The sequence below is a fragment of the Cyprinodon tularosa genome, unplaced genomic scaffold, assembly GCF_016077235.1.
Source record: "Cyprinodon tularosa strain WSP-4 unplaced genomic scaffold, ASM1607723v1 ctg420, whole genome shotgun sequence".
Taxonomy (NCBI): Eukaryota; Metazoa; Chordata; class Actinopteri; order Cyprinodontiformes; family Cyprinodontidae; genus Cyprinodon; species Cyprinodon tularosa.
The window spans coordinates 769,849-786,315 of NW_024039142.1; the positions used below are offsets into that span (position 1 = coordinate 769,849).

A 16,467-nucleotide genomic window follows, 5' to 3' on the forward strand; every position below is an offset into this window, starting at 1 on the left:
CACCTGACCTGAACTAAACCGGTAATTCACTGGAAGAAAAGACACCACAGATATTTATGCTGGTGAGCTGAGCTATTAATTCAGGCTGGGCCTTAGCTCAGCTGCAGGCCCATTGCCTCCTACAGAGCCCCAGGTTAATATATACTCTAAATACTATACCATACTTTTACATTTTCAGAAAGCCCATATTTACATAGTAAAAATATATTTTGATTTGCCCTTTAACCTCTTGCTAATTTGAAATACCCCCCCCCCCACACACACACACAACACAAGCATTTTTAAGTAAATGTAATAAAGGTGTTATAATCAATGTGATGTATAATTAATGCTACCTTAATTAATGTGGTTCCAATTGAGTCAATCCCATGTTGCTGATATGCTGATCATCAGCTTTCGTTTTGTTATGCATTGGTTCCTGTTTAGTCATACAAACCACTCTAAGCAAACCAGAGTCAATGTTGTCAATCAAGTTCGTTCAGTTGGTTTTCACTGGAAACTAAAACGCTCCAGGCTAAGTTCAAACTTTTTACATGTGCGTACTTAACATTTGGCACGAAAACTTATAATCAGCACAATGTTCAACACATTCGCTTATGCATTTCAAAAAAACAAAAGGTTTATTCAAAGTTGGCTAGCTGCTGTCCTTGGCACCATTTAGTTGCTATGGTAATTGCCTGGGGATCCCGGAAGTATGTTAACATACCGTACAGACAAGCACTATCTTTTAGCTGGAATTTGTTTAATATTTTGGATAGAAAAAAAAAATCTGCTTCATACCAACTCTTATATTCCTTACACAATATGGTAAAACAATAATTTAAATTAAAATAATTATTACGGTCTGATCATTTGTTAAATTCTTACATGACATTTAGCATACAGATGTTGCAGTAAAATGTATTCAATACATTTTACTGCATATATGTTGAATTTAAAGAAAAGGCTACAAATATACCTTTTATACTGCATTTGCTCTCCAAATTAACTTTTCTTTTACAGAAACCCTAAAAAAAAAAAAAAGGATTTAATTTCAATTCTACACGTGTGTGCACGTGTTTTATCAGAGTTTTTACCATTTTTATATTAAAGTCAATGTATATTCTCTCCATTTCAACCACGTTTGAAATACATTTTACAATTAATCCTTAAAGTTTTTCTTATTCTTGTATCCTTTAAATTGTTTAGTTTTGTCTCTGGGGTATTCCTCATTTCTTACTACTTTCTCAGCTTTATGTTTCAATATTTCTACCAGTTTCTTATTTCAGTCACGTGGCAAATAATATATTCTTTTGGTGTGAATGTGGTCTACTTGTTGCATGAACTTATGTAGAGCACTTTGTCATAACTGATTGTATAAACTGTACTCCACGAACATAATCTAATTCAGTGATTATTACCGTCACAATAATTAGCTAATAATGTAGTTATAAGCTTAAACTAAGCACGGCTCATCCTGGCATCATAAAACAACTCTCTGGAGTGAAAGAAAGATGAGTGCTGCCATCTTTGGGAAGTAGATCTTTTGAAAGATGCACTAAAAAAATTAAAATGAGTTGCAACAATCCCTTCAAAGTCTGCAGTGTGGCTGTCTGATCAGCGCCTAATAAAAACCTGAGTGCGATACTTCCGTTTGTGTTGTGAGCATTTTTACTCATCTGCAGCATAAATGTCTTTAAAAACCAGTTAGGTCTTTGTAAGTTTAAAAATACTCAAGAAATTGTGTATATTTTTTTCCATCTAGTACACTTGCATACCGATTTTTGTCCAATATTTAGGTTTTAATCTTCATTTTCACATATTTCAGGTTTCTAACCATTGTTTTAATTCATCCTGATGGTGGAAAATAGCACCTAGCCTCTAAAGCAGAAAATGTAAATCTATCTGACTGGGGTTTACAGAAAATGTACTCCAATATCACTTTCTTCAAAAAAAATAAAATAAAATGCATGCTGTACATTCACAAATAGCTTTTATTTCAATAGTTTTATACATTATAACCATTTCAAACACATTTTTTTATATTATAATAAAATGACTCTTCTTGTCATTTACATAAAATCAAAAATTTGTATATTAAGACTGCAAAATAGTACTCATGTAATTTTGTTTATAGCTTTGTACACGTACAAGTGACGAGGCATCCATTTCCTTTTAAGAATGCGCATTTTGAATGGGAGGAGTAGAAAGGGCAGCCATAAGCAGAGAGAATACAGGAGCTCTAGCAAGACAGCAGGCTAGCATGTAACACCACCATGTAACCAAAACTGACCTGGGTTAAAATCTAGAACCGTTTGTACCCTTTGACAGATCTGATGCACTGTGAGGCTGTGTTTGTTTTGAAAACAAAAAAAAAAAGCCTCAAAAAGGTGCATTTCAAAAGCATTTTAACCCAAGTCTTTTTTGCAAGCAAGGCTTTAAATAGTGTTGTCCCAAGTTCAAACTTGGAGCGCCACATCTAGCAGTTTACTGGAAATGTAACCCCAGAAAAAAAACCATTGAGGAAAAGGTATAGAACAAAGAGGAAAAAAAACAAGATCATTCAATGAGATTGAAACCTTATACTGACACAGAAGGAACTGAGGCTTGCTTAACAAATATCAGCTCATCCCCACCATGATCTTGAGAACACATACAATCATTAAAAAGCTAAATCATGCTATATCAACTCGAGAAAATGCCTTTATCCTCTTTATCTTTAATGTCAAGAAAGACATATTGGCAACTATCAGGCTTCCAGAGGATATGCCTCATCTCTTGTTAGACAAACAGGAGATGTAAAAAATGTTCACTAAGGAAAAAAACCCAAACACATGGTTGTGTGTCAGTAACTGAAAGAAACAGAGAACCTACTTAATTACTCTGACTTTCTGCTGAAGAATTTAAATGGTGACCAGCCATTAAAGCAATAAGTAGTCACGAGTACCCTCTTTGGTTTGGGACACACTTCACAAAATGATCTTTTGAACGATTGACTTGCCAAAAAGTGAAAACTACTCCAGTAGGTGTCCATTTTACTTGAAATGCTCTCTTATTGATTATTACAGTGGAGGCGATTGGAAGGTCTCTGCCAGAAAAAAAAGGTGTTCTTCTGTAACAGAGGCATTTCTTATTAATTAAACGTAAAGTCCTCAAAAAAGATTGCGCGTTACATTTCCTTTTGACTTTTAGCCCATCGTTTCTCCTTTTACAGCAGGTTAATAAAATACAGCCCCAGGAGCCACCATAGAAAAGATTAATACAGAATATTCAACAATACAAAATAAGTTTGCCACTGCGAATTCTGATGACACTACAGCAGCCCTTCAGTGCTTTACATCCTCTGCAGCGGTATGAAAACGTGAGCGGAGGTTGCGCTCTACACTGTCACGGTGAAGCTGTGGCCTTACAGTACAAGAGAGAATCAACAGACTCGGCAGCTGTTGATGAAATAAACGAAGGGAAGCTACAAATATTTTACCCAAGAGCAAGACAAAAAAAAATTTAAAAAAAGAAAAAGTGCCAGCATGTGTGGTGGATTGTGTACATGAATGCATATGCAGAGAGACACTAGAAGTGTGTCGGGAGTAAGGAAGGGTATTTTTTTTTTTTTTGGGTGGTGGTGGGTGAGGGGCCAAATCACTCAGTGGTGCGAGTAGGAGTACTAGGCTGGTGAAGGTTCATGGTTTTGCACAACCAGCCGGCAAAGTCCACTTCCTCCACTTCCGATCGCTTGATAAATGTGTGATTCTGAAAACAAAAAGAGAAACTTCTGTTTGCAACATTTACTGTCAACACAGAGGAAGGAATAACCCAGAGATGAACAAAGGTAGCATACACACCATCAGCATCTTCAGGTCTGCCCTTTCTGCTGGGTTTTTAATCAGGCTGCAAACACAGAAAGACAAAAAAATCCTAACATTTATACATTTCCAGATTTCATACATACAGTGCTTTGAAAATCTCTTTATATTCAGTGAAAACCTATCGCTGCAAATCACATTAAACATTAGGGTGTGTGATTAGACATCCTGGGAATTAGACCAAACATACAACCAGAGTCACCATCGAGTGATTAAACTCACTGCTTATTTCTATGCACTGCAAAAAAATTGATATCTAAATAAGTCTTTTTTTAAATAAGTGTATATTTTCTTAAATTTTCTTAAAATGGAATAGGACAATTTACATTTAAAATAAGAAAAAAAATCTGCAGTCTTTTATTTCAAGTGGTTAATATGCATTTAATCATCTTACTTTATATTTTATTTGCATATCTTTTTATGTACAGACCTGAATTAAGGGAAAATACATGCATTTTAAGATATCTTATTCATTTCTAAATAGTATTTCAGCTTCTCAAAAAGTCATTTGACAAGCTGTGTCTGGAACAGTTATGCAACCTTTTGTCCTGTAAAACTCAAAAAGGTTTCTGGGTTGAGTGGGACAAAATATGAGGAACTTTAAATGAATAAATACTTTTAAAACTTCCAATATCCGATAACCTGCAACATATTAACTGGTTGCAAAATTTGAGCTCGACTGAAATGAACTCAGATTTTCCAGCTATATACTATCGACAAAGCAATCAGGGCTGCTTGTTTCTTGGTCTCACCATTTTGTCACAAAGTCCTGGAAGTCACTGGTAAAGACACCATGTGGGAGTTTAGGAGGGGGCTGTGGAGATAGCAAGTAAAAAAAAAAAAAAAGAAATTTCAGAAGAATTAAAACAAAACATTTTTTAAATATGATCAGATATTTTTTAAACCTCATTCACGATGTAGTCCAAAAGTTCAAAGATAGCCATGGCAGGTCTACTGTCCATCCCATGTCCTGTAAAGGGTTGCAAGTGGTAAAATAAAAAATTACATTTTGAAAACCAAAAAATCATTTTGATAACACACATTTGTATGGAATCTTATTGATAATAAATAAAAACCGTCGTACCGCTTACAGGCCTGCCCGGTGGTCTGGGTCTAGCCATGTTGGTGTGAGGTTCTCCCTCTGCCCCGTCCATGATGGCACGTCCAAAAATGGCCTCCAGCTCCCTGGCGTCTGGTGGGGGGATGGGGTAGCGGCCGATCGCCAGCTCCACCAAGGACAGGCCCATGCTCCACACGTCAGACTGAACTGAATAGTGGGTGCCCTGCAGTCTCTCCGGCTGTTGAGAAACACAACGACGTCAGAGAGACAAGGTAGAGCCAAGACACCGGGGGAAGGCGAGAGTGTTGGGCAAGGGGCTGAGGAGAGACAGGAAGCAGAGGAGAGGAGTGGGGAGGGAAGTGGCTGAAGGGATGGAGTGACAAGAAGGGGTGGGGTGTGGAAAAAAAGACAAAGAGTGAAAGGGTTTGGCAGGAGGGGGAAAGTTTTACAATGTTTGAGTTGGAAGAGTATCCAAGCCCAGGTGAGGGTTGAACATAAGTGAAAAACAACAAACTGCAGATCAATGATGCTCTATAGAAAAATGATGTGACTGGAAACACAAGTACACCATAGTGCTTCCTCTCAGGTATCTCAGATTGCCTGGGGAGACGGACAAGAAAGTGCAGGCACACATTCACTGCCAAAGAGCTCTTTCCTGGGCACAGCCCTCTCCTCTTGGCAAGAGGGATTAAGAGGGAGTGAGGGGAAAAGAGGGCGGGCCTGAGAGGAATGGAGAGGGAAAGTGGGGATAGGGCCAGAGGAAAAAAGGGGTGGGGGCGCAGGCGTGCAAAGCTGACTCACCGACATGTAGGAGCGTGTTCCAACAAAGGAGTTGGCCATGGAATCTATGAGCTGGCCGCTCACGCCAAAGTCACACAGCTTGATCTCCCCACGGGAGTTGACCAGGATGTTGGAGGGTTTCACGTCTACAGCAGAAGGAACAAGACAAACAAACAAACACAAATGCTTTAGATTTTGAGGATCCCACCCACACCTTAGTCTAACATTCCTCACATTCCCATGTGCCATGAGAGGCATATGAGTTACATCAATAGAGATTAGAGCACTGTTTTCACAACCCATCTCTTCAAAAATGTTGTCTGTAGTTTAAAGTACAAATAGTTGATGTTAAAAGTATTTATCCGTCTCTACTGAGGTTTGGTGTGATAGAGCAGTGAAGTGGCATTAAGTTTAATTTTTAAATTATATTTAAAAAAAAGTTTGGTTTCCATTTCTAATGTGCCTAATTTACTCTGGCAGTCTTATTTTAGGTTACCAATCTATGCAACTGCAGCTTTTTTGTAAAAGTGGTGTTAGAGAACATTAGTGATCAAAACACTTCATCCAGACGGAAGATTCAGGAGATATTTAAAGGACAACGGGTTTCTAAGACCGTTACATGAGTTTAAAACCTGACCTGAAAACACTTCAGTCCAATATATAAATGCAACACCTCTGGCAAGGAGAGCATAACCTAGAGAAGCAGCAGTGCTCAGGTGAAGGAATGAGGATAGGAGCTAAACATGGGGAAGTCATGGAACAGACCTGATGGAGGCTACAAAGGACCTGAGAGGAGAGGGTGGATGGTCACCTTCTAGATACAAGACACCAAACATAAGCTTGGGAAAAAAAAGGAAATGTATTACTTTCAAAGAGTTTCTGCATCATTATGATGCAGAGCAAGTCCAAACTGTTTAAAGAAATGAAAACTGTGTAAATCTGATCTTTAACATTTTCAGCAGGAGGAGCAATGAACAGGTTACCTAAAAAGATTGGACTCATTTTAAGGATAAAATAACATCTGTATACTTTTCCTTCCAGTTTACATCCTTGTAAAAGTACAAATCATATCAACACCCCCAAAAAAAATAACTTAAAGGAGTTTGGCCAGTTGAGTTGCCAGTGGCTTCCGACACACCGCAGCTCCTGAAAATATCCTGTTTACAAAGTATTCCTGTCCTTCGCATTTCCAGTTTTACACAGAAATATACCCTGCAGAAATAACTATGTAGAGCTGAGCTGCCCTGCTGTCTACCTTTTAGAAGAGGGTATGGGACATGTGAGCAGTGAGTGAGAAAAAGGTGGCATGAAAGAGCAGGAGAGCGATGGAGGGAGACAGGCAGGGAGGGTCAACAGGGCGCGGCTGCTCTCTAATCACATCCGAGAGGCTGTAATTACCGCCTGAGCTCACAGACAACTCCATCCTGGAGTACCACCGACCCTGAAGACGGGACGACTTCGCTGCAGTCATGATGTGCCTCTAACCACTCCTCTGACAGAAACTTCCAACAGGACAACCTAGATTTTGCACTGCTGCATATTATTTTCCTGGTTCTTGATTTAAGATAAAAGTCATCAGAAACTACCCTCTTCAGGATTACACCTCAGATTTCGGTGTGAATTATAAATACCTTATAATATCTATCAACAATAATGCGATGAGTAACCACTATTCCTCTACATTACAAGCATTCATTTTATAGTGAAAGTCTGGGTATTAGATTTTTGAACAAAATCCATCTTAAACCATTAAGAAAAAATCTACAATAGCTGAATGTTTTAACTTTTATGAATAAATAGGATAAGGTTCAAACAGAGTCCAAACTATGAGGCAGATATGCTACCATTACCCACTTAAAGGCAGTTATACGTGTATATCACCGATTTAATGAGCTGCAAACTACCAGAAGTGCTAACTTTATAACTCATAACTCTAACAGCATTCTATAAGTCAGAAACCATATTAGAATACAAGAACTTGGAAAAAAAAACATCCACAATCACATGTCCCATCAAATTACTTGTTAGATTAATGCAGCATGAGGCGATGGATGCATACGGAGGGTTAAACAACCAAACATTGAGGCCTGGATTACCAGAGAATACGTAAGGAATGCATAAGCACATTTTCCACAAATGTAAACATGCTGGAAGAAGGCTGGAGCCAGACAAGCTGGTGCATAACTTCAAAAACTTGGATCAACAAATGTTCACCAAGGAGCAGGCGAGAGATCAGGAGCTGTGGTCATTGAACCAAATATCTTCTGCATTTTTGCTTATTCTTTATCCATATGCATTCATAGACAACTGTATATCATTTACTGGCTGAACATTTGTCCGCTAACTTCCCTTTGTAATAAAAAGTATGCTTCGGTGAAACAGCTGCAATAACTGCCTAGATTGAAAAAACTTCAAAACATTAATAAAAGTATAGGCTGGAAAGCAGAATATAAGTAATGAAGGATGTTTGGAGACCATTCCACATTCTAGCACATTTGTTGGTCACTGATAGTAATTTTTCCAAGCAAAGCAAACTGTATATGTTATTGTGAACAAACAATCTGGTTGTAAAAAATTCAGTAATCAGCAACGAACCAGAGTAATCTAATTTTCATCATTCTGCAGTAAAAATGTTGCAGATATCATTTTAATAGGGTGTCTATTTACCTCTATGCATGATCTGGTGCTTCTCTCGCAGATAGGCTAATCCTCTTAACACCTGTAAACGAGACAAAAATCACTGTAAAAAGAATAAATAAGCGCTACTGTTATAGGGCTGCATAAGTAACAAATATATTGTTCATCTCAGAGTTTTTCTCCCCCCCAAAAAGGGAAATTATCATCAATAACCAATTTTTTTATTTTATTTATGATAGCTTGAGATACTCAGCTCTTCAAGTAAATCCTGTTTTATAGTCAACCAAGTTGCTACTTTAAAAATAAAAAAGAAACAAAAAAAAACAGTAAAGAGAGAAAAAAAAAAGAGAAAGAGCTGACGGGTTTTAATTGACGTGTGCTTGGTACACAGTGTGCTGTGGTAGATAGTTGTTTCATACTGAAACCCTCTTGAACAGCATCAACAAAAAAAAAAACTGCAAAAGGTGCAAAATGGCAAAGAGAGGAAATGATTTGCACCCGGTTGAGACGGCACCTGCTTTCAGTAGACAAATTAGCAGGAAAGTAAGGAGAATAAGAAATAAAAGTGTGTAGTTTGGATTTGAAGACAAATCAAGCATAAAGACCAACACACCATCAGAACCGTAAACTCTGATGCTCTGGGAACAGCTAATATAAAAGCCAATGCGACCTATAAAACATTTGACCTCATTTCAAATACATCTACAGGATCTTCAGCAGCTGAATTAAAATGTAAACCAAGTAGTTTAGTTGAAAAATAAACTTAAATTTGAATTATTTTGATGGAGTTTAAGGGTACTACTTTTTTTATTGGAATCTATTTTGTGATTATTAATGTCCAACATTTAATCAGCTCTTACGTTTAAAAAAACAAAACAAACAAAAATCTTACTTAATATACAAGTGCAACAAATACGTGGTCCCCCAGATGAAATCACTGTTTAACTAACTGACATTGAAAAAAAATCTTCGGATGATTATTTCAGTAATCATGCAGCCTTTGCAATACTAACATTCAGACCATAAAATAGTTTAAGCAGTAGATTAAGAGGTTGTTTGTCTGCTTACAATTAATATTATTTATAGTTCGGTGTGTTTTTCTCTAAAATCATCTAAAAAAAAAAAAAGACTTCTCCAAATTAAAATCTATGCCGTCTTCAAGCTCTCTTGAGTTCTAGTTCTGAGCTCTGCAAAGAACAGTCGACAAGTTTTGACTACATAGATATTTACTAAAAGAGGAACTGATAAAAGATTGTGGCAGAGATGCAACTTATTTAATTCTCACCAGTATTTTTAATCATAAAAAAGAAAGCTGGTAGAGCTGTAGTTAGCCCAAATGAGCTACATGACACAATAAAACAGTAGCCTTTGCTCAAGATCAATTTCATTTAAAAGGGCAAAAATAACACCTAACGTTAGCTGTTATTTTTAAGCATGTCCATTAGCTTTTGTTGAGGCATGGTTTGGACACTTCCAATTTAGAGAAAAAGACCATCCATTTTAAATGCTGCAACACAAAACTATCAATGAGGGCTCCATCAAAAGGTTACATTTAGAGGAGAACAGATATAGCATCTTTAAGAAGGGCTATGGAAAAATGAATAAATGAAACAATTGGTTTATTTATCAACCAGTTCAGTTGTAAACTACTGGCATATGGGATATCTGCCAGAATTCAAAGATTTTGCATCCCAATAAAAAAAAAAAAAAAAAAAAAAAGACTTATAAACTACACCTGTTTATAAACAAATTATAAAGATTTTCAATTTGTTGCTAGAGTCAAATAGTAGATCATGTTTAGTTTGGGCAAACTGTTGCCAAAATAACTATAAAAGTAAAAAAAAAAGTGCATAAAAGGTTATAAAACATGTACTTTATGGAATACGTACAGCTATGCTAACTTTTCCCAGGATTTCTTCAGGGATTCTTCTGGCTTCCTTCAGAACCTGGTCAAGTGAGCCACCATCCTGTTGAGACAAAATATATACATTTAAACTAGTGGAAATAAATTATAGTTTTACTACCAAAGATAAAAAATCTGCCTTTATTTCCCATGAAACAGATAACTGAGCTGATTTAACAGAGGGCAAGTCTGAAAGAGCAGTCTAAGGCCTTTTCTGAATATTATGGGACAAGTGGAATAGTTCACACCTGGTAACATGTCCAGAGTACATGTCAGCCTCAACACAGATCGAATCTGCTATGATCAGCTTTCCAGAGGATATTAAAAGGATGAAATGAGTGTAGGCCTGTTACTATAACAAATTTTGCTGGACGACATGTCCAAGAATTTGGTTTGAATCCCAAGTTCTCCCTCATTGATTTTTTTTTTCCTCAGACTCGCTGCTCCTCATTAACAAAGTTCTCATTCTACACTTGCTACGCTAAGGAAATGACAAGGAAAGGGGTGAGTGGAAACAAACGTGCTGGAGTGAAAACCTTCTGTCATCCAGACTCTTTAATAGAAAGAGTGCGAGGTGAAAAAAAATCAGCAGGCGTGTAAACGGAATTTATAGAGCTCATTTAAATTCACCTTGCGATTTATCGTTTATTATGACAGGCTTTAACAAGTGTTAAGCTTTCAATCAGTTTGTAACCAGTGGCGTTTCATTGTCTCAGCAGACAAGTAATGTTTTTCTCAATATTAGTCATTTTCTTATGTTTCTATAAGTCAGATCTTGACCCAAAAAAGTGGACATAATGTCCCTAAATCTACAGAGTGGATCCAAATTTAAAAAATAGATGATGTAGGTAGAAATGTGTTTAGCTCATCCGCACGTTTCTATCAAAGCATCAAGAAATGTTAAAAACTATAATGGCTTAATGCGCAAGAGTTCAAAATTCTGTCTCATTTGCAAAAATACATTTAAACATATTTAAAGCACAGTAAAACATTTTTTTTTCTTTGCATGTCTAATTGTTCATGTCACGCTACACCTGTGACGTGGAATTCTTCGCTCCATTCATGTGAACACATCGTTATTGTTTGAATATATAAAATGGAAATGGATATACATCACTGATGTACTTCTGACTCAAAGCTATACTGCTCTGAACTCAGGTTTGACCTCATTACCAAGTCTTAGTACAAACATCCAAGTCGGATCAAAGCATTAAAAACATTGTAAGCATTGACAGAAAAAAAAGATAAAAAATAAATAAGCAGATGTATTGAATTTTTTGCGAAAAAGCCAAGGAGACAACAACCAGTAAGAGTCTCTCACCATGTGCTCCATACAGATACTGATCTCTCCATCACTGTAAAAAGCTCCATAGAAGCCCACGATGTAGGGAGAGTTGCACTCGTGCAGCACTTGCAGCTCTCGGATGATCTGGTTCCTGATGGCAGGTTTGATCTCCAGGTGTATTAACTGAGAAAAAAGGTAAAAACATCTGGTCCTGTAAAACTGGAGTTATAGCTTTCACTGAGGGCATGTAAACCTAAACAGTACATCACAGTAGAGAAAGTTAGTTTTCATATTTCAGCAATTGCCCAGTTAAAAAAAAGAGTAAGTTGTTGCCAAATTGTTTTACCCTTTTGCTCAGAAATCCTACTGACATGTTAAAACGGTCTACAAGCTGGAGCATGCTTGAGCGTCTGTATGGAGGGTTTCTGCAGGTTCAAATACAAGCTGTTTATAATAATCATCTTAAAATGAAGCAACTGGATTAGAATGAGCTTTTATAATGATAATAATAATCGTTATTATACAAGTATCCGGGGGTACAGCAGAAGAAAATGGATGGATAGATTATAAAAGTAAAACAAATAAAAATAATAATAATTTTAGAAATTAATAGCTATAGCTAATTTAAACAGCAATATTCTATTAGGGGTTTGTTGAATAGTCTGGATGGTTAAAAAGGGTAATAGAAGAAGGAAAAAAAACAGAATAACACATTTAAAGGAAAACTAAATTAAATTTAAGTGTTAGCATGGAGTGTCTGGGCACATTATAGACTTGCTGACAAAATAAACTACTACAACTATATCAAATAAAAAAACAGTTTAAGTTTAAGCAGATTTTGCAAAAGAGACACACTCTGTAAGTAATCAAACAGAGATCTCTGGCAAAACCTCTAGGTCATTGACCCAAAACACTACGATTTTGTATTTCTGTGGTGGATTGTTCACCTAAACAGGAAGTTTATTTCAAAAACTGCAGCTGATGGATTTCTGGTTTTACCGATTTATCGCTCAATGCTGCTTCCTCAAAAGAAACTAATGTGTTTAAGATTTGTTGATAGAGGCACCTGTATTGAAACCTAGATTAACAAAATAATGCTCAAATAGATTATCGTAATTTAGGCCAACAGCATGAACTCCTAGATTTTTATTGGACTGAAATGTGCATGCTGTGAGCTGTTTCATGTGTAGTAGTGATGCATGGATGCACAAAAAAAAGCTCATCCTTTTACGTTTGACCTGCTTTTGTTGCACTTTTTTTGCATTTGACCTTTTGATTTATTTATTTTTTCATATGCTACACATTTATATTGTTTTTTTTGCCAATTAGGCCCAGTTCATTTTTCTCTGATCCACCTGCAGCAGCGGTAAAATGGCTACGCACCATCGCACAGAGGTGGATAATCCAGGTCCAGAAAGTAAAAAGGATGTAGAGATCAGTTCCAACCATTTGCATTTCTAGCTCCACAACAAAGTCTAATCACCCAAGAAGCTAATCACCTGGTAAAGTGAACAGGATGAAGGGGGGTTTTCACTTTCTAGACCTGAATTATCCACGTCTGCCATAGCAGCAACACTCTGACCATCGATCAGTTCGATTTGACAGAGTTGCAGCTTGGGAATCCTTCTGAACTTTGTCCCCTCACCCCTGCTTTACATGCTGACTCTCTGTGTTTTTGGGGCAATAGTATCTGTGTTCACCTGCATGCATGTGTTAAAGGTGAGATGATAATAGTCTGAAGAATGTGGAAGTGTGCAAATAAGGGGGCAAATGTCTGATTGAACAAGCCGAAACACACCTGTTTACCTTCAATAAACATGGTGCTGGTAAGAGGGATATGGAGAGATCAAAGAGCAAAACAATAAAGCGCACTTACTAAGTGACGTCCTTACACGTTGCTCTCCATATTTTAGTTTCCTGATTTCTGTCTCATTGGTGACAGTATCAACGCTAGCCCTGCGTGATGGTGTCACCAGACGCACAGCGGCGGGGGGTGGGGGTGGTCAGAGACCAAGCAGTTACACCAAGCTTTTTTGCCAATGGGAAGGGAGCCAAATGTCAATTGTTAGCGTGTCCAACCATGTTTGAAAAATCGCATTGACACGATATTTTCAGTGGGAAACAGGATTTTCTGTTAAATTGTTGAAACAAAGACAGTGCGATCAAAAAATGAGCTTACCATTTTAAATGAAATTTTTGTACTTCGTGTTCACCAGTTGCAAAATATGCATCTCACTGCTAGTGGTACAAGTGAAAGAGTTGCATTTTGGGGGAAAAGGAGTTAATTTCTTAAGATTGCAATATTTCAAAGTTTTTTTTTTTTTATTCGAAGTCCAAAAACAATTCTTGGCAAGTATAAACTGAAACTATCTCGATTAAAAATAGTTTATGGGACAAAAACTATGGCTTAAAATCTTAATGAATTGATAGATGAATAGATAAAATGGGAAAAGTGTATTTGACTAAACTTTCACTAAAATCACTAAAATTAACACTGCTCAAATATCACATTTAATTTGAATATGTCTCTGGAAATAATATGTATGATGATAAAGGAGGCCATTTACAAATGTAATTAATCAGCAATGGACTGCCATCCCTTTTGCTGGTGTTATTGAGAGCAACAGTATTTCATTGTATTTTTCGGTAACCTTTCTGAAATCCTGAAAGCCATCTACCATTGAAAGGTGGTGAGCGTTCACATTTAGCTGCGGTAATTGGTTGAGCTGATCTTGCATTAGTGACATTAAATTAGCCAGGAGTCTTTATGGTGAAACCCATTACCTGGGCTTTACATGCTGTGCCTAATACAAGTCAGAATTGGATACCCAAGTCTGGCTTTTCTCAGCAAATGTATGAAAAAACCTCTTTGAAGTAAAAATGCTGAGACAACAACAACAAACAGCTTAAGGATTTCACCTTTCGAGCCATGACCAAACCCGAAGGTTTGTGCCGGACTTTGTTGACCACTCCACCGTTTCCAGCTCCCAACTCGCATATTGGGTCGAAATCTTCATCCTTCAGCTCGCCAACCTGAGCTTTCTGGGTAAGGAATGCTTCCAGACGTTTTCTCTGTTGTTCATCCAGGTCCAGCTCACCCAGTTTCTTCTGTAAGGCCTCAAGGTTGGCTCTTTGAGAAGGATCCACAAGTTAAAAAGCAGGAACAACATTTGCATGAGGTACCTTTATAAATGGGGTTTCCCTTAACTAGTAACAGTGTGGAACTTGTAATTAAAAACTGGACCTCAGAAAACTGGCAAGTAATTCCACAATTTACTCAACTCTTTTGTTATTCTGACATATATTATTTTTGAGGGGGCAGTTTAATGTTAAGTATATATACAGAATGAAGATCTGTAGAAATTGGTCATGTATTAGAGTAATAAAGATTATTTCCCCATCATTGAGCTAATTTGGACTTAGCATAGCTTTACTTACTCAGATGCAGCATCGATGGTGTTTGAGGTGGCCTGACCCTCCCCAATGGGCGTAATGTTCAGAGGAACTGGTCTTCTTTTGGGAGCCATTTCAATATTAACTAAACTAAACGACGTCCTAAATATTAACCCTTTTGTGCGACGAGGCTAGGTGCTGCTAATCTAAACTTGCCCTTAAACAAAAACCTGTAAAAAAAAAAAGAGCAACAGGATCCGCTCCAAGTGGCTAACGACTTGGCTAGTTAACGTTAGCAGGGTTAATGAACTTCTGGGAACATGTCAATTAGCAGAATTAATAAACCGTGTCATACCGATAAGCGCTTCAAATGTCAGATGGTTTTCGAGCTATTCTAAAAAAATAAAAATATGTGACAGGCTGGTTTTATCCGGTTTCTTGTCCGTTATCTACCTGCTGCTATTAGCCATTAGCCAGCTAGCTGCGAACTAGCTAGCGCCGGGTGAGAATCGTGCTTTGAGTTTCTGAGCCGTTAAAACAGCAGTCCTCTCCTCTCTGAGGGTCAGCGCAGCCGCCACAGGGTGCAGAAATACCGGGACTCTTCTACGGTGTCCACCTCGGTGTTTAAACTCGAGGCGTGAAACGTACAGGTCTTCTGAGGGCTGGTGCCTCAATACAGGAAGCAGCAGCAGTGAGCTGCCTGCAGTACCAGACCTCTGTGTGTATGTGACACCCACTGGGAGAGTCCTGCATAAATAGCGCGAAAAGCTGCCAGGAAACCTCAAAGGACACGCAAGAAAAAAAATGGATGTGATTGGACATATGTAGCTTTTGATAGCACTGACAATTTACTGTCTTAATTACATAAAAGCCAAGTTCAGTCGTTTCTGCAGCGATTTATGTAGCGAGTGTGTCGATCATCAACGATCCGAATGGAAATGACAGCTCCTTTACTGAACGATGAGCCGGACATTTTTTTTTTAGAAATATTTCCATATTGGCTTTAACATTTGTATACGGGTGTCCTAAAATGCAGTAAAGATTACTTTTTGTCATAAACCTTTGATGATCTAATCAATTTCCGTAACAGGAAAATTTCAACTAAATACATAAAAACAGGAATTATCAAATCCTTTTTTTATTTTTACGTAACTTTCATAATAAATTTAACTTAACCTAACCCTATAAAAATCCCATATCAAATGTGCCCAGAATTGTTCGGATCAAGCAGGGAGTCGGAATTCCCATCACTTAGTTGGTACATTTAAGTCTCTTTAGTGCCACCTCCTGGCAATAACAGGGAAATGAGTGTTTATATTAAAATTGTATGTGGTTAAGATTTAAAATTGTAATGAAAAGATTTGTTTTTTTTTTCATAAGCCTTAATAAAAATTTTATAGAAAGAAAACGTATGTGCCCTTCCACTTAAACTGATAAAATATTGGAAAATGAATTCTGGTTTTTAGTCTTTTAACATCTACCTGTGTGGATATAGATGTAGAAAACAGGCCTATTTCTGTGTATGTGGTTATTTTACGGTCACAGAGATCATCAAAACCAGATAGGT

General features: G+C 37.3%; 1 protein-coding gene across 1 annotated transcript; it reads right to left on the reverse strand.

The window, feature by feature from the left end:
* Positions 1 to 1,955: 1,955 nt before the first annotated feature.
* map2k2a (mitogen-activated protein kinase kinase 2a) lies at positions 1,956 to 15,660 on the reverse strand. Its single transcript, XM_038299245.1, has 11 exons — positions 14,946 to 15,660; positions 14,427 to 14,637; positions 11,544 to 11,690; positions 10,209 to 10,286; positions 8,350 to 8,401; positions 5,704 to 5,828; positions 4,927 to 5,140; positions 4,748 to 4,812; positions 4,595 to 4,656; positions 3,822 to 3,867; positions 1,956 to 3,729 (listed from the first exon to the last, which is right to left on the reverse strand). The coding sequence occupies exons 1-11, from the start codon at positions 15,032 to 15,034 to the stop codon at positions 3,619 to 3,621; spliced, it is 1,200 nt and encodes a 399-aa protein (XP_038155173.1). The 5' UTR covers positions 15,035 to 15,660; the 3' UTR covers positions 1,956 to 3,618.
* Between the last annotated feature and the right edge of the window lie 807 nt (positions 15,661 to 16,467).

What these genes read in the sequence shown, in the direction of transcription:
- map2k2a (XM_038299245.1), bottom strand. Translation starts at nt 15,034, where the DNA reads ATGGCTCCCAAAAGAAGACCAGTTCCTCTGAACATTACGCCCATTGGG. An exon ending in GAACACGCTCCTACATGTCG is followed by an intron (nt 5,141 to 5,703) that starts GTGAGTCAGCTT and finishes GTTTCTCAACAG; the next exon opens with CCGGAGAGACTGCAGGGCAC. An exon ending in CAGACCTGAAGATGCTGATG is followed by an intron (nt 3,730 to 3,821) that starts GTGTGTATGCTA and finishes TTTTGTTTTCAG; the next exon opens with AATCACACATTTATCAAGCG.